Here is a 23,519-nt window from a genome sequence, read left to right on the forward strand (position 1 = left end):
TGTGTCCCCACTTCTTCTTTTATGTTCTTAATTCTTAAGCTATAGATCCTCTTATCATCTTCTAGCCTTTGTATTGCTGCTGTTTGTTTTCTTGTTATTTTTAAGAAGTTTTTCATTTCATGCTCCCAAATTACAAATCTGCCCTCCAATTCAGATAACCTATCCTTAGTTTCTTTCAAGCTATTCTGCCAGCTTTCAATAGAGTTTTTAGTTTCCTGGTAATCGCTTTGAACCTGCTTCATGTATTCTGTGTTTTCTCTATTTTCCCCATCAAACAATTTTCCCTTTTTTTTCTGTTCTTCCATTCCACCATCTGTTTTTTCTTGAGTGGTGCTTAGCATTTCTCTAACTATTCTACTTATATCTTGCTTTATTTCATTAACTACTTCATTTTTAAACTCGTTTATGAGGCTCTGGAGATATCGCTTTATGTCTATTGGTGCCATGTCTGATATTGCATATTTTCAGTCTTCCTTTGCGTTTCCTTTTCCTGGATCAGTGTTCTCAGGATTGGGGACTGAGGACCCTTTCTTGTTGCTTCCTCTTCCCATACTTTTTGTTCCTTCCATACAAACGAATGTGGGAGGCCCAATTTTTTTCTATTTTTTGGTTACAGTTTTTTTGAATTGCGCTGGCTAGGTGTTCCCGCCCACTGCAGTTTCCAGGCAGACACAGACCTGGGCAGTCTATGCCGGGCCCGCCCCTCCAGTTCAACCTACTGAAGGCTTCACTGCTAGGGTGCACCTCCAGGCACTGGGACCTGGTTTGGGCTCGTCTACTGGGTCTTAGTCAGCGGCGTCATGCAGGCCAGCACTGCCCACCAATCCCGCTTGAGAGGGAAATGTGCAACTAATGTCACTGTAGCATCCTGTTCCAGCAAGTCTGCCCCATCTCAGTACGTCCTTTGCCGGAGCCTCCTACTCTATGAAAGGGTCCCTGTCCGCTCACTCACTGCAAGTCGATGTAGGGCTCCCTGCTAGTCCCGCTCTCAACTCCGTTCACAGATTCCCGCTCTCAGAGCTTTCGCGCATCTCTCTCCCTGCCCAGCAGATTTTGATGCAGCAACAGCAACAGGAAATTCAAATCGCGGCTTCCAATGGTGTGGGTTCTAGCTTCTGTGCTGAGATTTTATCTGTTCCTTTTATAGCACCAGGATTGGATTTCCAGTTGGTTTCTCTTAGCTTAGTTCATTCCTGGGTCAGCAGGGTGTATCTCCCCTTGCTTAGGACTCCTCGTAGTGCACCATTCCTGGATTTTAAGCGGGGTATCTCAAAGAGACTCTGTAGCTGCTGCTATCTATCCGCCATGTTCTTCTGGAAGTCCTATATTGTTTTTTCTAATAAATACATTTATACCTATAATAAAGTTTCATTTATAAATCAGTCATAATTAGATATTAACAATAATAACTAATAATTAAATAGAATAATGATATTAATATTCCATAGCAAAAGTTATGTGAATACAAGATCTCTTTCCTTCCCCTCAAAAATACCTTATTGTGCTATACTCAGCAACCTTGTGATAATGCAAAATGGCATAGTGCCTACGTGATGGGATGAAGCGAGTTGAATGATATATTCCTTGTAACATACGTTAGGATAGGAATGACCTAACAATATTCAGTAGGAGGATCATCTGCTTTGAGTGATTCTGGATCACTGAGCCATAGTGATACCGGCTGGGTGGTTGAGAATCTTTGATAATTGGAAATTTGCTGAAACTTTTTGGAAGAATATTGTAATCAGAAGTCATTGTCTACATGTTTTGTGCCGTGATGATGCACACTTTGTGAATGTGGGTTTTATCAGGCGTCTTTTCCCAGAAGAGCCTGATTTTATAACAATCGATGACCTCCTTTGAATGGTATCCTCTCTCTTTAATCAACTTTTTAAACTCCACTGGAAATGTGTCAGCTTCTTCACAGCACACACAACCTCTCTTGTAATTTTTATATTTTTTAATCTAAACCAATTCCTGAGTCTGTGAGACCATTCCTTGCTTGCAATAAGTGCCTTGGTGTCACTGATTTCAGGGAATCCCTTGCTCAAGTCTTCATAAAGGCTTGGTGCTTGCTAATGCCACACGTGACTGTGTTTTCTATTATGTCTTCCACTCATAAATGTAATACCTTTTTCATGAATTTTTTTTTAATTTTGTCTTCACAATTTCATGGGTAGATTTGTCCTACAGTTGATTTTAACAACCTCAGTATGTAACTTTTTATTTATTACATTGAGAATTTTTACATTTTCTCTTAAATGAAACACTTTATGGTTTGTCTTTGAAATATTCACAGTACCAAATCATTACTCTTGTATGTTGGAGCTATTACTAAGCAACATAAGGGTTACTTGAACACAAACATGTGATACCATGACAGTAAATCAGATAACTGAGATGGCTGCTAAGTGACTAATGAGAGGCTAGAGTATGCAGTGTGGATACACTGAACAAAGGAATGATTTACACCACTGGTGAGACAGAGTGGGATGGTGTGAGATTTTATTGTGTTATCAAAATGAAGCACAATCCAAATCTTAAAAATAATTTATTTTGGGAATTTTCCATTTAATACTGGTTGATTGTGGATATCCAAAACTGCAGGAAGAAATACAGTGGGTAAAGGGAGAGGACTACTATTACTTACAAGTTAGCAGCATTTATCCCCCAACCATTATAAAATGAGGAAATTCAAACCCAGGGAGAGTAAACAACTTGTGCAAATATTACATAGGTGGAAATGGCAGAGTGAGATTTTGAATTTAAGTTTCCTGACTACAAAGCCTTCCTCTGGTTACTTTACCACACAGTGATAAATCACAGAGACATAGTTAAAGAAAAGAATGAATATCTTGGATTAAATGAACAGAGAAATTTGTTTCAGAAAATAAAAGGTGAAGAGATCAAATGATGCTGGTCCTGAGTATAAGCTAGAGAGATTGGCTTGACACTCTAGGCAACAGATCAGCAGAAGGTTCCAAGCAATAAAGTGATGTGATTTAGCTTCTGTGTGTAAAAGCATGTCCTGAGTGCTGCTTGATGAACAGATTATAGGATGTGGGAACAGAAGCAAGAGAACCCAGTGAAGAAGATATTGATTGCAGGGTGCAGGGAGAGATGATGGTGGCTGGGGCCAGGGTGAGGGAAGTGGAAGCAATGCTGGAAAGAACTCAGATTTGAGACAATCTGAAGAAACAATACACAAGGCTTAGCAAACCGATGGGTAGGAAAAGAACAGTTTAAGATGTCTCAGTGCATTCCCTTTCCACTTTTTTATTTCTGAGAAAGGAATTCACTACATAGTTCAAGCTAGCCTTGAACTGACTGTGTAACACAGGCTGGCCTTGAATTCATGGCAATTCTCCTACCTCAGTCCCTTTCCACTTTAGGTGAAACAGAAGGATATGGTGGCAAAAGCACAGCATTTAGGAGTAGATAGAGTCTTGTGTTAGTCAGATTTCCATCACTGTAACAAAAACACCTGAGATAATTAACTTATGAAGAGAAAATATTTGTCTTGGCTCACAGTTTTAGAGGTTCCAGTCCATGTATGGGTACTCTATTGCTTTTGGGCCTGTGGCAAGGCAGCACATCATAGTGGGAGTACATGATAGAGCAGAGTCACTCATCTCATGGTCAGGAAGCCAAAGAGATAAAAGCACTAGACCTCGCCTTCTGAAGTTTTCACTGCCTTCCAATAGTGCCACCCTGGAAAAAAAGCTTTTAATAGGTGGGTCCTTGGGGTAAAGATCCAAAATACTGGGTCTAACTACTGTTGACCTCATGTATCATTGGGTTCATTTAGTCAAGAAGGAGTGTATAACTTTTGTGGCAACCAGAGTAGGAAGACCTACTGAGAAAAGCTGCTATGGCCATGGGTACACTGGTGCCTGAGCAAGGAAAGATTCACAGGCCAGGGATGCAGTGCAGTAGGACTAACAGAGAAGAGGACCTGAGCAAGTGGGACATGAGCAGACTTCTTACATGAGAAGATGAAAGAGGAAAGATGAAATAGAAGGAATGCAGGGAGGAATGAGAGGTCTGTGCCTGCTATTCACTTATGTTGTTTTTTCCCCCTCTTCAAGCAACTTCAGCATGTATGAAGGACAAATGGAAAAAGCCACACAGACCTTGACCAAGCTGCTTCTCCTCTCTAAGCCTTTATTTCTGTATCTATAGAGTGGATCAGACTGATATCTGCTGACAGGGCAGTTTTGAGGAAGATCTACAATTAGGGCTTTACAAAATGCTCTGAAGGCTGAGGGTGTAACTCAGTGGTAAAGCTCTTGCCTAGCATGTGCAAGGTCCTGGGCTCCATCTTCAGCACTGCAAAATAGAAAGAAAAGAAAAGAAAAAAAGAACAAGAAAAAGAAAAAAGCAAAGCTTAGGAGAGCTTCTATAGTCCTGACCATGTTCACCTTCTCAACCTGGGCAGTGAGTCTACTCACTCATTGCTCATCTCCATCTGCCAATGTCTTACTCCTCAAACCTTCCAAAACCTGCCTATTCTATTCAGATTTCCTTGTGCAGCCCTGGGAATATAATCCAGGATCCCACACACACACAGCCCAGTTAAATTTGACTCTGGTTTGGCTTTCAGGATGCCCTATAACATTTTAGAATTGTCTCAAGATATGGTTCTGTTTTTCCCAGTGGCTCTAACCTTTTTTTCCAGTCCATATTTACAAACTTGAACCCTCCAAAACTCATACCTAGGACCTATCACAAGTGAATAAGAAAGCATGGATCAACTCTTCCCCAAACTTCAATTATCACTGTCGAGATTTTTTCTTATGATCATAAATCTTCATGATTTTTACCATATTCATGATATTTTTCCAAGTATTTCACTCCTAGCTCTTCCTGCTTGCTCTGAGACTATTTACCAAGCTCGCTTTCTTTCTTTTCCTTTTTTTTCTGCAATTCAGCTTGGCCTTGAGCTCACTTTGTAGCCTAAGCTGGTCTCAAACATTGGCCTTGCAATGATCCTCCTGCCTCATCTTCCTGAGTGCTAGGGTTATAGGCATGTACCACCACACTCAGCTCCAAGCTCTCTTTTCTGACTTCAATTTTCTCCCTTTAGAGACCTGCAATAATAGTCCACAAGGAGCTGAAAAGCCCAAGTAGGAGGTCATATAATTCTTTGATTTCTCTGTATAACTGGACCTTCCTCATTGGCTGGGAGAGCCTGAAGTAAGTATTTATGAAATTGTTGAAGAAAACTGAAGAGCTCCTTGAAACCTGGGGGCCCAGGTGGAGATTCTTAGTAGGTGTAACAGTCTACATAGCTACCAGTATGCCCTTCCCCTTTATGAGTCTAGTCTGCTCTTCATCCTGCTTGACACAGTCCAATGTCACTTCCTCTGGGAAGTACCTCTAGCTCTTCCAGACTGAAGAGGTTTCTTTATTACTTCCTCGACATTTTAAAAATCCTTCTCTGTGTTGTCATGATCTGTGGATGTTGGTTACGCCTCTTACATAATGACTGGCACCTCTTGTCCTCAATATTAGCCATAAGGCCTGACCAGAGCACATCCCTGGGAACTTTTCATAGAATGCCTAAATGCCTGGGTAAGTGAGTGGGTGGGCTATGAATGGGCAGATGAATTTCATTTTAGACCTCATATCCTAGAGCCAGAAAGCTTTGCTGTCTGAGTGACACAGTGCCACAAATCTGCCAGCTGAAGTTCTAGCTGGACTCACATCCATAGTGCTCTGTGGCCACAATTATGACAGACAGGATCCCTTTTCCAATGAGTGTGTATCTAGTGACAATAAGCACTGAGCAGAACCACAATTCACTGAAGTAAGTGAAATTACTTAAAGCTGTCTAGCTCTGGCAGGATTCCAGGAGCCGTGGACTTTCCTCACTGCCAGTTCATTGGGTGCTGGGGTTGGAACCCGCTGCTGAGCAAGCACCATCTGTCCCAAGTTACTTTCCCACAGGGCTGCAGCAATCATGGCAGGCAGCTGCGCACGCATGGATTTTCTGTGGGACATGAAAGCAGCCCTCTCATTGGCTGCTAAGAGTCCAGTCTGTAAATCTCTGGGCTGTCGGCTCTGCCCTCCTCTGAGACAGCTACAATGGCGAGGGAGGGGAAACTGGAGTGAGGCTTCAGGTGTGTCTGGAAAGGAAGCAGGTACGCCTGATGGCCACACTGAGCATTCCAGAGGCATCTGGCTGTGCTAGCTCCTACCCTGCAGCTTGGTAGCCTCACGCTTTGCCCAGATTTGCCCCAGGTTTCTGTCAAGAGTTGGAGCCCAGAGCTCATTGGCAGCTGTCACTTACAGAACTGGATCAGCCTCTCATAGTGTAACAGGGATCTGTGTCACTTAGGTAGCACATTCTTTCACCGGTCCTTGTCACACTCCTGGATAAGGCTCTGTAATTGGCCCCTTGCTCCTGCAAGCTTCTGCAGACCTAATGAGCAAGGGAGCAAGTGAGCAAGGGAGCAGGCAAGCAAGCGGCAGCAGGAATGACAGCACTGAAAGCAGAGGCAGCCAGGGACAGTGAGGGCGGGTGAGACAGGTCCCAGAGGGTGCCCGGGCTGGTCCTGGGTCTGACGCGGATGTGAGGAGTGCTGCACTTGGGGCTTCCTAGGGTTCCTCTTGAAACCTGGGCTGCTTGACCTAAGTGGAGCGCTTATCAAGGGGGAGGGGGAAAGGCAGACAGAGAGGGAGGGAGAGAGAAGGAAGAGGAAGAGAGAGACCAGAGAGAAGGGAGGGGGAAAGAGAGGGAGAGAGAGGGAGGAAAGGGGAGAGAGAGAAAGAGAGAGAGGGAGAGAGAGAGAGACAGGCAGAGAGAGAGAGACAGAGACAGAGACAGAGACAGAGACAGAGAGGGAGGCTGATTCCTAGCAAGCTGCAGTCCAAGTGAAAGGGTCAGATCTGGACAATTCTGTGCCCGTGGCACAAGTGGTATTAAGAAGAGCCATGTGTCTGAGAAGCAAAGCTGAGGTGATGTAAGCACCTGGGGAGGAGCACAGGCTCAAAGGAACAGGAGGGGGAGGAGAGAGGGGGGGAGGAGAGGAGGGGGGAGGGGAAGGGAAGAGGGCAGGAGGAGAGGGAGGGGGAGGGGAGGAAGAGGAAGAGGAGGAGGAGGAGGAGGAGGAGGAGGAGGAGGAGGAGGAGGAGGAGGAGGAGGAGGAGGAGGAGGAGGAGGCTGCAGCGGCAGCTCGGTGGCTGCCAGTCCAGAACAGAATGATGGGCAACTCTCACCACAAGCAACCGAAGAGTAAGAACCAAAGCAGGATGCATTCAGCAACAGGTACTCTCTTCCCTTCCCTCCTTTTTCTGGGGCTCCTACATGCAGAGCCTCTCCTGCTGCCCTGCTCAGGGCCCCTGACCCTTGGCGTGACTTGCAGGGGCTGGCAGTGGGCGGGGAAAAAGCATGAGAGAGATGCTAGTGAACTCCCAGCTCCCCTGCTCCCATGCCAGGCTGAATTGCAGAAGTCTGAGCTCTGTGAGCTGGCAGGAGCTGGTTTCATCTCCAGCAATCCTGTGTAGCCTCTGGAGGGTGGCTGGAGTGTCAGGGAAGTGAGCAACATGCCAGTGACTGAAGTTTATTGCTAGAACTGTGCTTTCCTCCTGGATCCAGTAGGCAGTCTTGGAACCATGCATAGCTTAGCCTCTAGGAGCCTCCTTTGTTATTCAAACCTTCCTCTCCCCTCACCCCCCATCCCCGCCCACACATGTACACCTACACCTTTCTTGGCTCTACCTCATATGCTGCATGCACAGAATAATCCAGACAAATTTGTTTCTTGCTGTGTAATGCCCTGCCCCCCACCTCCCTGCCCTTGCCTTGACAGAGCTCTTCTCCCTGCATGGAGGAGAGGTGCATCATCCAGCCTTGAGTTTGCTCCCCTCCTACCCTTGGATGTGCCCTGCTTTGTTCCCTGCACTCCTCCAGCCATGGACTCAAGGGTACTGGCATAGTTTTCCTTAACGACTTCTTCCTAGATGTTCACAATACAGAAATCAGGATCTGGAGACAACTTTTTCCTAGCTCTCCTTTGCAAGGCAGTACGAGAACTATGTGGAAAAAAACTTCTTTTCCTGCTCACTCCATCACCACCACCAACTCTCTACCTCCTACCTACCCCTTGACCACTCAGCAGCACCTTCTGCTGCTATCTGGGATTAGTCTCATGCAATAGAACCACGGACACTTTTCTCTGTGCCTTCCTCCCTCTTTCTTGATAGTCCCTCTTCTCTTTTCTCAGAGCCCCTTCTTACACAGAGTCCTGGAGAAACCAGTGGTTTCCTCTGTGTCCATTTGGAAAGCTTTCATCCACCATTCAGGCCAGCGAGAAGGAAGGGAAAAGTTTGGCCTGGTTTAACCCATGTCTACCATAAAGAAGCTATGAGTACACTGGTGTCTTCCTGAAAGCCTGCCATTTGCAGCCCTAGAGGCTTGCTTCTGCCTTGTCCTGGGGACTAAGGCTAGCTATGACTTTGTGGGGAGTTTTCCAGGACCTGACAGTCCTAGGGATGGTCCTAGAAGGAAGATTTTACAGGGTGTAGTGCGGAGAGAAACTACTGGAAATCCACTTGGGATGTGCTGGCAGGCCAGGTAAACACAACTGGTACCCACTTGCCAGAGTAGGGCTTGGCTTGACCTCCTAGGTGGATTGAATTTGGGTTTCTGTGTGCTTTGGACTAAGCCAAAGTCAAAGCTTAGTCCAAAGGACAAAGGTCCTGGGTGTTGTAGTTTCTTTGGAATCTTCTGCAGACATTCTCTTCTAAGGTCACTGTTACTGGGCAAATGGCTCAAGCACCACCTCATAGCATCCTGCTTCTCTGCCATAGAGCCATAGGCTCAGGACCTGCTGGTGTTACACAGAGATGCTCTGTGTAGCCCATTCCAGGATCTTAAGGCCAACTTTCCATATACTCACTGGTACTACAACTTAGGATATCATTGGCTGCCATTTCACTTCTTAGAAGTTGCTGTGCATCCTCAATTCCAGCTCCAACCCAGGATTGTCCTGGAGGCAGTAGTTATCAGAGCTGTCTCTGGCAGAATTATGAAGTGTCCTCACAACCACTTGTCCCTCCCTGTCCGTACTACCCCCTGGCCTTCATTTTCCCCCAGCACCACTTCTGCTCACTCACCATCCCTATTCTACCCCAGGGATATTCTATCCCTATTCTACTCCATCGAGTGCTCACACTGAGCTAACTCAGACAAGGACAGACGTTAGCCTCCCATTCCCAGGCTGCTCATGGGCTGGTTGAGGAAAGGAGGCAAGCACAGGAACAACCAGCCCATGCTCTTGCAGACAGGGTGAGACCCTGATTATGAGACATAGTTCTATCTTGGGTTGACCAAGAAAAGCTTTATGGAGGAAGAAAGCATGACTTGCTTTACCCACCCTTAAGTACAAATGTCCTCTCCTCAGAGTTCAGTCTTAGGCCTGAATCCCCTCTCACTCTGCATCCTCTTTCTCCCTTTAGCAGTCTTGGCTGCCCCTGAGGAGACCACCTATGTAGGCTTGGACTTCAGATCTCAGTTTGCTGCTCCGACTAACCAGCAAATTTCTCCATCCATGTGAATGTCCCATGCGTACCTACTCAGCTGAGCACACCTTGGGCCACTCTTCTCTTCTTGCTCCCCTTTCTCTCCTCCATTTTCTCTTGATGACATAACCCAAACTGCAAATCTAGAAGTCATCCTTCACTTCTTTCTCTTGCTCACTTCACACTTAAAATTTTCACTCATCATCCATTCTTCCATTCATTCAGCAGTTATTCATTGCTGTAGCTTCCTCGTGACATTGCTGTCCCTCCACCGCCAGTGTCTAAGTTCATATGTTTGGCCAGTCCTTTCTGTTCTAGAACTGGCTTCCTGTTTCTTCCCCCTGTGACCTTCTCCCAGTCATGAATCACACAGCTACCAAAGTGATCTTCCCTGCCACTCTCCTGCTATGAGCCTTACTAATTTGGGGATGGGAGATCAAGACTGCTGCTAAGGTATGGGATAAATCCCAGATAGCTCAGGGGATCTTTGTGGCTGATACAGGGGGGAAAACTTCCTACCTTTCAAAGTTCTGTATAGATTTTAATGTGCACTAGAAAATACAACTAGTACATTCAACCCATGGGTTTTCATATATTTGCTCTAACAGTAAGTTTAAGTGTTTAAAAACCAAGTCATTTTGAATAAAATGACTAAGTGGGTAGTAAGTAGTACATGTGATTGAAGGCAAAGGTTGAGAAACTGTTAACACCAGTACTTGAGGTTTGGGAAGCACCAGTTTTAGGGCAAAGCATATGTCCCTTACCAAAACCAAGAGACCTTCTGTGATCAGATCCTACCTGCTTCTCCAGATTTACTTGCTGTCACGTCTCACCTTGAACTTGATGGTCCAGCCATATGAATGACTTATGGGTTTTCAAAATTGACCATTCAGTATTTCCATGCTTTAGTAAATGCACTTTCCCATGTTCACAGCACCTCTTCTCCCTGTGATGTCTTATTCGTCTTTCAAAACCCTTATCTGGTGTCACCTCTTCTCTGAAACCTTCCTTGACTGACTTTCCCAGACACAAAATTGATGAACAGAGTTCATTATTCCCTCTTCTGTACTAATTTGGTATCTTTGGCATTATTTTATCAGCATGGATATTGTCATTTTTCTAGTTATTGAATGTTTATCTACCATGTTAAACATGTGCTTTTCAAAGACTACAACTTTAAAAAGTGAGAAAGAATCACTAAACAGGACTCAGAAGTTTTGGCTTCTGCTCTCTTACTGGTGAATCTACAGGATGATCTTAGGCAAATCAATTGCCTTGCCATCCTTGAGAGGATCATTAACACATTCACAGGATGTTTTTGAGAATGTGATGTGAGCTAGCTAGAAAAAACTTTTAGAAAATTCAAATTGCTTTTCACATAAAGAAGAGTGATGATGATCACTGATGAAGAAATCACTAGGTCTTAGCTCTAAACCTGAAGCTGAAAGAGTCCCTGGGTGTTTGAGGGACCATGGGCAGCAGCTGGCCAGGTGGGCTGAGCCAAGCAGTTAGTACCACTGGATGAGAGAGACTATCTGTGTGGGGAGCAGCAATCACAGCATGTGGAATCCCAGCACCACCTCAGAGCCTAGGTTGCTTTAAGGCTGGAAAACCACGTCTGCCAGGTTTTCTACTACTGTAATCCTCCAAACAGTCACCGGGCAGGAATTATTGATGCCATTTTACAGATGAAAAAACTGAGATGTAAAGGGAGACCTGTCCCTTGGTCTGATAACAAGGAAGTTGTGGAGCTAGGAGTTGAGCCCAAATCAGTCTGCCTCCCAAGTCTATGCCATGTGCTCCTCAGGATCTTTGCAGCTGTGGCAGGAGGCAGTAGCCCTGGAGACTGGGTGTGGTGGAGGGAGGGGACCATGGCTCCATTTTGGTGAGAAAGCAAATCACTATAGCAACAATGACTGTGATGCCCAGCTTGGTAAAAGTTTCACCATATATCTGTTTGATGGCACGTTTGTATTGTTGGAATAATTGGACTCACTGGAATCTCTGTGTTGGGCCCAGAAGCTAGGGTGGGAAGTGCCTGAACTAGCAGGAAAGTGGGAGATTTTTTAATTTAAGCCTAAGCCAGGTGTTGAGGGAGGCTTCAGATCCAGAGATAACTGGTATTTTTCTGGCTTCTAACACTCCCTTCCCCAAGCAGACCTGCCAACGCCATGAGCAAGATGACCTGTGCCTTATGAGGAAAGCGAATTCATTTTTCTGTCTCTGTACCTAAACAAAATAAGGGAATAGTCTCAATGAAATTTGCAAGATATCTGTACAGTTGACCTGGCCCTTTCGTCTTCACAAGTTCTTTGAATTCTCACCATCCTTGAGACCAGTGTGATAGAAGCCAAAATGGCAGACACTCAGCAAGGAATTCATGGGCTCTTTGTCTGCTTGGGACCTTCTTCCTGAAGACAGTTTCTAACCAGACTAGAGTCCTTTGGAAAGTATGAATGAGGTTAAAATTCTAGGTTACCAAGCAAAATATTTCCTAGAGCTCCTTACCTTCCATAACTGACAGGTGTATTGGAAGCACAGGCATGGACCCTAGGGTTGGGGCCAATTATGTTCCCATATTTTTTGGACAGAACTATAAGGAAATAAAAATCAGGTGTAAAAAACTACAGTGGCCACTATCAAACTATAGGAAAATAGCTAAGTAAATATGGCGCATCATACTTTGCTGAAATATGGTAAAATCATGTGAGAGCTAGTTACAAAAACAGTTAAACAATGTAAACAATGCTTATGTGAAAGTGTAACATACAAAAGTCACAATAAAAAACTGCCTCTATGCTGAGCCATACAAGCCCTGTAAAAATATACATGGTCAAGAATGGGGAGAGTATTGTAAAAAAAAAATCAACTTAATTGATTGTGGGTGGCAAACTTGGTGAATTTTTCCTTCCCTTAGATTTCCATTAATGTTGTTACAATCTTCTTTGTAGAAACACATAGTAAAAAGCATTAATATATAGAATAATCACAGTAGCATATCATTCTGTCAAACTGAGGGATCAAATATCATTTCTCTGAGCCAGTCAACACATTTGAAGGACATCAATGCAAAGTTAGGTACCTTTCCAGGCATGGTGTTGCACTCCTGTAATCCCAGCACTTCAGAGTCTGAGTCAGGAGAATCCCTGTGAGTTCGATGCCAGCCTGGACTACATAGCATATTCAAAGCCAGCCTGAGCTACATAGTGAGACACTGTCTCAAAAAAATTAGGTGTCTTTCTTTATGGAAAGAGTCAGCCACAAGGAATGGAGAGATGCTGTGGAATTTATGAAGGAAGCCTCATATTTAAATGCAAGCTCAGATCCATGCATTGGGTTTTTGGAGAAGGTTATTTTATCATTTGTATCTCAGTTTATTCACCTGCACTGTGAAGATCACAGCAAATTGTCTTACAACTCTAAAATGTTTGTTTGTTTATGAGGTGGAGGTCTCACTATGTTGCTCCTCCAGCTCCTAGGCTAAAAGGATTTTCCTGACTGTGGCACTATAACTGCTGGCAGTACAGGTGCCATGTCACCACATTGATTCCATCTGTGACACTTTGAAGGAGCTTGTGAGGTGTAAAGTGCTGCATGGTGTGAAGCTTATTGCTATATGTACATGAATATTTGAAATGAAAGTGTTAGGTGCTGCTATAGTTTGGATATGGTGTGAACATGTCTGCCAAAGCTTCTTGTGCTAAAAACTTGGTATGCAGTGTGGCAGTATTGAGGTGGAATCTGTAAGAAGCGAGATGATGCTTAGCTTACTGGGGACACAGCCTTGGAAGGAATTAGTGTAGTTCTTGTGGTTTGCTAGTTATTTCCCACAAGAGTAAGTGGTTCTAAAAGAGCAAGCCTGGTCCCTGCATCCCATTGGCCTCCTTTCTTGCCATGGGAGCTATTACTCTTGCATATGCTGCTACTGTGATGTCACTCATCACGCGGTAATATAGCCAAGGAAGTCCTCACCAGAGGCCAATGTGTGGGGACACCCCGTTGGACTTTCAACCTCCAAAACTAGGAGCTAAATAAACCCATTTCTTTACATAATTACCCACTCCTGGAAATTTTGTAGTATCTATTCAAAATAGACTAATACAGGTGCTGTTCTGCACTGTCCCCCCTCAGCTGACAATAGTGCCACAGTGGGCCTGCACTGCTATATGGCAGCTACCTTGCCTTCTCTGAGCACTGGGGTGCTATTGAACTTTGATTAAGCTGGGGAAGCTTTTTGGCCTTGGAGGGGGAAAATTAGGAAAATGTTATGAGTTCTCCTCTTTCTCTAACATGCTTAAAGTTTGTGGAGAGAAGATTAGAATGTATGCTAGAGAACATGGTGAAGACTTACACAGCTCTGTGGCTGACGAGGTGAGGCAAGTGACCTAAGCTCTCAGAGCTTCCACTGCCTCCATGATCAGCATTTCCCATCAGGACATTTGAAAGGATAAAATGATGTGTAGATCTAAACACCTGCTAGGCAGAAGGCAGGGAACATGTGAGAGCTGCTGTCATCGTTGCTTAGGAGCCTCAAATAGGAAGAGTCTCTAGGCATTTAAGTGGGGATGAAGATGGGCATGAGGGAAATCTAGAAGGAACAGAGTGTATGTAATGGCCTTGACTATTGTTTCTGCATATCAAAATAGAAGTTTTCCATGGGAAAAGAAGACTTTTGTCTTTATTATATCAGAACCAGATATTTTTATTGTATTGTATTATTATTTACATGGTGATAGGGAACCCAGATATTTTAATGAAGGTGAAATTCACACTTGGAAACTATTAATCTCCCATAAATCTTTCATTTTATAGATCCATAAGAGGTGAGGTGACATTCTGAAGGTCACCTAGCTACAGAGATTAATGTGAGCAACAGTCCAGCTGCTCCTCTCAACACTGCCATCACCATTGCCCTAGAATTTTCCTTGTGACCTCTGGGATTTCCTCATTACAATGATAGAGATATCCTGGGCTACTTAGCCATGACTCCATAACCATTATCAAGCTGGGAAAAACCAGACAGATCTCTGACATTGAGAAGAGGCCAAAATGATACTTGAGAAGACCAAGCAAGTTGCCCCAGTAGGGCTCCTGCACAGTGACAGGGCAGCTCCCAACTGCCATCTGCATTCCCGCAGAGTAAATGGGCTTGGATAAAACCTTCATTTTTGTCAGTAGGAGATTTCCTATTTTAAAAGTTAATCTCTTGTGGAGTTCTCTTACAGGACAGATGGAGGGTGTGGGGAACAATATGGGGCTCCTGACTGACCCCTTCCATTTCGGCGGAATATGTTTTCTGAGTCCTGATTCTGGCATTGGAAAGGGTATAGAGCTACCTCTATGAACTTTTTTGTGGCTGGGGTGGGGGTTGCTGTTCAGACTCTTACAGCTTGTCTCAGAGAAGATGTACTGTAGCCCCCACAGCATACAAGATAAAAGACAGACACCATGTCTAGTACACTGCCCTTATGAAATATTCTATGCAAGGAACTATGCAAAGAACCATGTAGTAAGCAAGGATGAGTGGAAGCTGCCACTGCTATCACTTAAGACTCTCAGAGCATTTGGGAACTTGCTTCTGCTTCTGGGACCTAGTTTTTGGAGATTTCTTGCTTCACAGACTGTACTCTTCACCCTGCTGTCCCTGCCCCATGGGTTAGCATTGCTGCTCCCAACCTCTCCTGTGCTAGACTCTTGTTTGGTTTTTCTATTTGTCTGCTTATTTGTTTTTAGGTGTTTTAGGGGTAAGAGGGTCTCACTCTGTAGTTCAGGCTGGTCTTGAATTCGCTATGTAGCCCAGGGTGGCCTCAAATGCCCAGTGATCCTTCTGCTTCAGTCTCCCAAGTACCAGGAGAGTACCACCATGCCCGGCTCCTGTGCTAGGCTCTTGACTATCTCAAACTGCACAAAGACTGTCTTTCTGAACATCTGCTTTGAACTTTCTGTCACTAGTTCCTCTTCTTTCCTGGGTGCTTGAGGGAAAGGAGCTCTCTCCTCAAGGCAAGTAACAAAGTTGGAAAAGTTGAGAAGTCTTACGGTAGCAAGTGACACTCATGATCTAGGTTACGCTACTGGATCTTAAATACAGCTCCTCCCCTCCCTCCACTGTCATCAGGCCTCCAACACCTCAAACATTAAGGCTATGTTGTGAAACTTATAGAACTCCAAAACCTGAGTTGGGGAAACAAAAGACAAATATCAGCTGGAATCTAAATTGGTAAAGTATTTGTGTCCTGAACAGTGTAGCTCTGGCCACATGTAATGGTCGTTCCTGTTCACAGCAATGGGGGACAGTCACAGCCCAGGGGGACCATAGGCAAGAAGTCACTGGAGAGGAGAATGACAAACTCAGGCCCAGGGCTGTGTGAAGCATGCCGGAAGGTGTAGCCAGTGAGAGATCCACACCAAGGTGAAGGCCAACAACACTGTAGAAGGGAGACCTTCCTGAGCTTTACATGAAGTGCTGGACTATCTTATCTGTTGGGAAGAGGCATGCTAGAAACACAGCCTGCTCCAGCAGAGCTTCTATTGAGCCACATAGATATTTGGGGGATATTAACTCATTCAATCCACATAGTAACTTTATGATATATGTGCTTTTATTATTTCTATTTTTCTGTTGTTGTTTTGTTTTTGTTTTTTGAGACAGAGTCTTGCTATGTAGTTTAGGTTAGCTTGGATTCACTATGTAGCCCAGGCTGGCCTTGAACTCGCAATGGGCCTCCTACCTCAGACTCCCAAGTGCTGGGATATATGACTGTGTCACCAGGCCCAGTGTTACTATTTCCTAAAAGGGATTTATATATTAGAAAATGTTGATTATGTAACTGATTATATCTGTAAGTCTCCCAAGGCTCCCAAGTCTGTAGTCTTAGCCCCTAGTTTGCCAACGGATAGGAGATAAGATGGCCAGTCTGTGCCTTTGCCCTCTACACTGAATGATCTTTAAGAATGACTTTCAGGCTCTCGCAAGAATTAGAGTCATGGTTCTCAGCCTAGGGAGATTTAAAATATCAGTGCCTGGGCTCCACCCCTTGCAAACTGTGATTTCATTGGTCTGAGGTGGAGTCCAGCCTGCAGGGTGGTTTTCAAGGTTCCTCAACTTTAAAATATGCAACACCCCTCCTGTCCTGACAAACATCTAACTCTCATTTGTAGCTCTGCCTCTCCTTCCAGCTTGGCTCTAGCTTTTTCCTCTCTAATGATAGCCGGACTTCCTGAGAGATGTCTCTAAACTCCTCCCATTTCCCTCCTTAACCTGCTTCAGCGTGGCCTCTGTGAAGCCATTTTTGCCAAGGTCTCTTCCTTTATGTTGTTAAAAGAAATAGTTCCTGCTCAGGCCCCGGCCTGTTGATCTTCTTGAATAATATGAGCCTTTCATTGCCCCTAGAGACTGACCCCATCCCAATGTGGACATCTCAGGGACACAATGTGTTCACCCTGTCTGGAGATTTTACATCAGTCTTTCTGCAATGGCTGTTGTACCAAAGTGTGCAAATGCGTCCTGAAGATGGGAAATTAAAAAGCCTTGGCCTTGCCCTCAAAAAGTTGAAAGTCATCAACACAGGGCTCTCATCAAGCCCTCTAACTCCTTATGAAGCTGCTTCCTTGTCTCTGGTAGAGACAAGAGAAAGCAAAGTTCATGCTGGATCTCTTGGTACCCTGTGTGCAAGAGCCATTGATGCCTCCCTTTTGATGAGAAGCCTGTCACTGGGCCACAGACTCAGTCCCTCACCAGTGCTCATCTCGCCTGGATAGCTAGTTCTTACTGATTAGCAAAGGAGCCCTTTTGCAACCAGCTTGCAGCATGCCTTACTTGTTTCCTGGATCCTTGTCCTTCTGAACACAAAGAAACAAATTTGGACATATATGTTGGAAAGCCAGGAATTATCTTATGCTTTGTGCCCTGAGAAATAAGCTTTGATAGAATCTGTGACCTGCTAGCCAGAATAAGGGTTAGAGAAGCAATAAGCAGGAGAGTGGGGTGGTACTTCCCAATGCCAGGGAGAGCTAGATTGTGATCCACATCTCCTTATCCTGTATCCATTGGGCCTTGGGAGGGTCCTTTCCCTTTCTAAGCCTTACTTTACTCTCCTGCTAAATGGCCCTACTTGTCTTTACTTCCTCTGTTCATGGCAAGGATGATAGGGATAAGATGATCTTTCTAATGCTGTCAAGTAGGTGCTCATTAGGAGCTGTGGAAACTGAAGTGAGTTGCATCCAGCCCCATAGCTCACATATTTGTTCTAAGCCAAGAGAGAAATTGTGTGTGCAAGAGAGACTTGCAAAAAACAAGGCCTATCTCCGTTCACGTCCCTCCTCTGGGAAGGAAGGGGCCTGAACAGTGACAATAGACCAGGGGCGCTGACTCAGACAGCCTGTTCCTGTTCATTTCCCTTCACTGCAGGACAGCAGCTGAGCAGGAGGTCTACCCTCCATGCAGCTCTGACTTGGGGCTGTGGCTGAGAACCTTTCTTAGAGAGAAGACAAGCCCAATCACAGATAGCTCCCCTCACTGGTCCGCTGTGGCTAGGGGGCCAGGACTGGTGGGGCTGTGGGTGGAGGGCAGGAGGTGGGAAAGGAGAGCGGAAACTCACTTTTTGAAGCTGGAGTTGTTTTCTCTGAGCTGGGCTACCCAGGGACAACTTCACCAGGGCAAAGACGGACTCAGCCAGAGTACTAGGAAATGAGGCTCAGGAAGAGCCCCTGGGTGCCCCAGTGAGGATTCTGAGGACAGGGTTTTGAATAGTGGGGATTCCCTTGGCTCCCTGACCCCAGTGTGGACCACCACACACTTCTCTGTTGCATGAGGATTGGCTGGATGTAGATCCTTGATTTTCCACACCACTAGGATGGAAAGAGTTGAGTCTCTCACCCTCTTCTGGACCCGAGGAGGTGAGTTGGGGAAGGAGAGTCATACGCTCATAGAGGGGAGAAGGGAAGGAATTGGGAGTCATGGAGAGGGAGAAGCTTTCTGCAGTCAGAGCTGTGCTGCAACAGCCCAGGCTGTCTGGATCGAAAATGGTCCCCTGGCACTAGGGGTGAGCAAAGGGAGGTAGGATGCTGCTTGGAAAAGATGTTATACGAGGGATGGTTTTGGGAGTGGAGAGGGTGGATGTGACCACATCCCAGCCCTGATATTCTGGGATCCTAAGGAGATAATAAAAGTGACCGAGTGTGTGTGTGTGTGTGTGTGTGTGTGTGTGTGTGTGTGTGTGCACGCGTGCATGCATGCACTTTGCTTATGCATATCCATGTGCTCATTCATCTACTTTTGTTAGGCCAACTTACTATAGATTCTGAGGCCTTGTTCCTCAGATGGATCTTGATCAATCTTGGGGTTTCACCTACCTCCGGGATTCCTGCCAAGATGGCTAATTGGTTTTGATAATTCCTAAACATGGTAATGGAAAAGGCGGGGAAGAGTGCCTATCGCTGGTCATCTCTGTGCACAGATTATTGCCGACAGACCAAGTACTTTCGAGCCGCACTTTAAGCTAAACTTCATGGCATTAAAACAGTGAAGTCCAGGGTCCTGTGCCACACTAGGACCCTTCTCTGACTTCTGTGTAGAGGAAAAGCCAGTGTAAGGGAGGTGATGTCTCTGAGGTTCTAGTTGGCTCTTTATGTGAGAAGTACCCTCAAAAGGCATTTATAAGCTCATACAATTGCAAAAGCAGAGTAATGAGATTGAAAATAAAGTCCTATGTGGACTGTGTGCTACTTGGCGTGGAGAAGGATCAAGGAAAGTAGTGTTTATTCTTCAGGTCTCTGTGGGGCTGTCATAGGTGGAGTGGGTGGACAAGGTGTGAGTGGGGTTTTTGTTAGCAGGACTGGCACTTTTGAGCAAGGAAGAACTTAGTAGCAGATTTCTCATGGATGCACTGGGTGGCCTTGAAAGGGAGGGTAAAAGTTTTGGGAATCGATGGGCAGGTGGGAGCCCTTGAGAAAACAATGGGCTGGGGAAGCAGCCAGAGGAAGAGGGTTACACTCACCTGGGGTGAAAGACAGGCCCCACCCTGCAACCTCCTCCCTCCTCCCATCTCCCCACCCTTGGCCCAAGCACCCTTAACTCCCTCCCTGCACCAGGGTCCCTCCTCCCACTACGCAGCTCTGTCTCCACCCAGAGAGCCTTTCCAAAACACAGCAGGCAGAGCTTCCAGTGGCCTCGTAGTGCTCAGGGTTAAAGTCCTCATTTCTTTCTCTTCTTTATTACCTCCTTTCTACTTCAAAAACAGAGCAGAGATGAGATTGTCTCTCACTCTGATACAGTTTTGACGCTTCATAAATCTATGTCCTAGACAATTGGAAAGGGCTATATTTAACCTGGAGCTTTTAATGCAGGGACTTGCAGAAGGCCCTGCCTTCCAACACCGTGGGAGACAAAAGTCTTGTTTTTGTTCTCTGCCATCCAAACCCAGCTGCAGCCTGGAGAGGGCAGAGCTGCCTCTTGCACTGGTGAGACTGCCAGACTGCTTCGTCAGCCCCCACCCTAGAGCATCCACTTCCTCACTTTCTGTAAGTGAAGGAGATCCTACAGCCCTCCAGAAATGTGCCCCTCAGCTTTCATTTCTGCAGATACTTGAAAAAATCCTTAGACCCCATTGCTGAGACTAGTAGGGCAGCTGGTGGATACAGGCATAGGACGGACGGGCTCCAGAGATATGAGCTGTAAGCCTAGGGTAAGGGAGAGATGAGAGAGAGAGAGAGAGAGAGAGAGAGAGAGAGAGAGAGAGAGAGAGAGAAGGAAATGTGTTGTCAGGGGTCTTGTGCCATGGGAGGTGGGGCAAGGGCAATAAGAGTGAACAAAGTAGCAGGCTCTGTACTCAAAGCACTGTGACCCTCACTGCAGTCCTGTGAAGTAGGTGTCATAATGCTCTAACAAGGAGGCTGGGGCTCAGAGGAGTTAACTGACTCCTCAAAGACATATCTAGATGGAAAGTGACGTAACCAGGTTGAACCCAGGCCTGTCAAACTCCACAGCCCAGTTGCTTAGTCCAGGCCCAGGGTGTCTCTGGTTGAGTCGGTACTGCCCTTTGGGGCATTTTTGATGTGCTGGCCTCTCTTATGTTTCTTGGGTTGCCTTTGTCAGCACTTGAACCCCTGGCAAGCTGTTTCCACACTCCTCATCGCCTAGGTCCCAGGCCTAACTCAATCTCTGCCCCTACCTGAGGAGCCCAGCCCAGTAGGTTAGGTTTCTTTTCTTTCTCTTTTCTGTGATGCTGGGGATTGAACCCAGGGCCTTGTTCTTACCAAGCACTCTACCACTACACTACGTTCCCATCCCTTTTTATTTTGAGACAATCTCTCACTAAGTTGCCCAGGTTTGCCTTGAATTTGTAATCTTCCTGCCTTCATCCCCTGTGTAGCTAGGGTTACAGGCATGTGCCATCATAGCAGGCTGGTAGTTTGGGTTTCCGGTAGATGTTCCTGCTCTTGGGCCTCATGGGCCAACCTCCCATATTCTCTTCTCTTCTACCTGGTAGATAATAGCTACTGGGAGCAGTACTGAAACAATGAGCTTTATTATTCTTTTCATGTCTGTTCCCTAGAATGCCAACAATAATCCCCCTTCTGTGACTGCAACAAATCATATCCTTCCTGTGGTCCTAGCTTCTCCAGCTACAAAATAGGAAGATGGGATTTTCTAAGGGCTTTTCCGGTTCCAAGAGGTGAGGATTCCCAGGGCCCTGCCCCCCTGCTCAGTTCAACCCTACTATTTCTTCACCAACAGTATGTGTTTGAGTGAGGATCACACAGTCACAGGTGTGAAAATCTTCACTGGGCAGAGCTCTTGCTTCAGAACAGAAGACAAAGTATCAGAGTTGTAATAATAGCCACATGTGTAGGGCCCTTTATTGTTTACCAGACTTTCACAGTCAGCAGAGTGGTAGAGAGGGGACTCCAAGGTGATTCTGATGCTACATGGTATAGCTATAAAGAATATTGAATTATGTGATGAGAAAAATGAAAGTCTTTCCAGCTTTCTGATAACATCAAGGAGAAAGTCTCATTGTGGCACTATTCTTCAACCTCTATTATGCTTGCTAATCTTCCCTACAAAGCTAGAATGGGCCTCAGGCTGAAATACACGGATATGAGACAATATCTACATAGAATTTAATTGCTTTTTTCTGTTTCTATTGTATTTCACAGCCTAATCTTTTAAAAAAATTTAAAATTTTATTAGTATATGTTTGCAGTTCATGCAGTTTACAATCATCTTAGAGAGTGGTTACATGTGCATACCACAGCTTGCTTCTTTTTTTTCAATCCTCTTCCTCTTCCCTTCCCCTCCCTCCCTCCCTCTTCCTCCAATTCCTCCATCCCATTTTTCATTCTTGTTAATATTATTAATTTTAGCTTACTTTGAGGCATATAATGTTTGAATTAATTGGGGTTATTAGGTTCCTATATAGGGCACATCTTTATTCTATTTGTTTCTCTTCCCCTCCTCCTAACCTCTTGCACTTTTTCCCTTGGACCACTACCCTATCTCAAGAGTTCCATCTCCTTGCCTCCTTCTATCCATCCCTTATCATCCTCTATGGTTGTACTTTGCCTCATTTAAATGAAAGATACCATATAGTATGTAAACTTTATGTGGTTTATTTCACGCAACATTGTATTTTCCGGGTGCATCCATTTTCCTACATATGTCTCAAATCTGCCGCTCTTTACAGTAGAGTAGTATTCTATTATACATAGATACTACATTTTCTTTGTCCAATCATCCATTGCTGGCTATACTGGCTATTTACAAGACTTAGTTATAATGAGTTGTGTTGCTGTGAACACTGGTATGCATGTATTTCTGTAGTATGATGATTTAAGCTCTTTGAAGAAGATACCTAGCAGGATAGCTGGGTCATATGAAATTTCTAATTTCAGCTCTCTGAGAAATCTTTATATTTATTTACACAATAGTTGCACTAGTTTTATGTTCCCACCAACAATGAAGGAGGGTTCCTTTTTCTCCACAGTCTTGCCAACACTTATTATTGCTTAATTTCTTAATGATTTCCATTCTTTCTGGAGTAAGATATAAATCTTACCATTGTTTTAATCTGCATTTCTCTAATGGCCACAGATGGTAAGCATTTTTTTTCATGTTTGCTGACCATTTGTACTTCTTGTGTGAACTATCTATTCATTTCTCTTGTTCATTTCTTGACTGAATCTTTAATTTTAGGTGGTTTAATTTTTTTGAGTTCTTAGTATATTTTAGATATTAGTCCTCTGTCTGAGGAGTAGCTGGCAAAATTTTTTTCCATTCTGTAGCTTGTCTCTTACAGTCTAACTTTTTACAGTTACTTTCTAGTTGTGGCAAATGATATTCCTTTTATTTGGGGGTTTTGTTGATGTTCTTTGTTTGGGTGGTGCTGAGGATTAAACTCAGGACCTAGCACTTGTATGTGCTCTACCATTGAGCTACATCCCCAACCCCTTGTTCTGATTTTTGGTTGTATGTATTGCCCCTCTCTGTATGTATGTAAAATCTCTTTCTCTCTTTCACTTTTGTTTTTTGAGACAGAGCCTTGATATATAGTTTAGAGTGGTCTTGAACTCACTATGTAGCCCAGGCTGGCCCTAAACTTGCAGCAGTCCTTCTGTTGGGATAACACGCAGGAATACCCTGCCCAACAAGTAGAATCCCTTTTAATATAAATGTATTTAAGGACAAAAAGCTACAGTGAAACAAATTACCTGCGTAGTAAATAGAACCAGAGGTGCCTAGATATGGTCAAACTTGAGATTACTGAAGCTTGGCCAGCACTGGAATGTGGCATTAGTTCCACAGACAGTTTCTGACCACCAGGTTGCTTGCTCAGTGTGGTATAGAACACCCTGCAGCATCTGCCTGGTCATTATTGCCCCTCTACCTTCCCCCATCCTGTACTTTCTCATGCCTTCTATCATGTTTTGCCCTTTGTCTATAACATTCATTTCATATTCGTTGCCAACCCATGAAGCCACGATTTACCCTTCACAAT

General features: G+C 44.8%; 1 protein-coding gene across 8 annotated transcripts in view; it reads left to right on the forward strand.

The window, feature by feature from the left end:
- The window catches only part of Nhsl2 (NHS like 2), a 283,830-nt gene that overhangs the window by 187,480 nt on the left and 72,831 nt on the right, over positions 1 to 23,519 (forward strand). For 4 of the 8 annotated variants that reach the window (XM_013153688.3, XM_013153691.3, XM_063246079.1 and 1 more), the window contains exon 1: positions 17,923 to 18,420. The exons of 1 other annotated variant lie outside the window; for it this stretch is intronic. In XM_013153688.3, coding sequence (XP_013009142.1) covers positions 18,378 to 18,420 — 43 coding nt within the window. In that variant the 5' untranslated portion in view covers positions 17,923 to 18,377. Of the gene's footprint in view, positions 1 to 7,162; positions 7,271 to 17,921; positions 18,421 to 23,519 lie in introns of those variants that run through there. 3 more of the 8 variants (XM_023565591.2, XM_063246078.1, XM_013153689.3) reach the window with 3 other exon arrangements.

Source organism: Cavia porcellus, unplaced genomic scaffold, assembly GCF_034190915.1.
Source record: "Cavia porcellus strain 051 isolate PalLab524CR breed Dunkin Hartley unplaced genomic scaffold, mCavPor4.1 scaffold_3, whole genome shotgun sequence".
Lineage (NCBI taxonomy): Eukaryota > Metazoa > Chordata > Mammalia > Rodentia > Caviidae > Cavia > Cavia porcellus.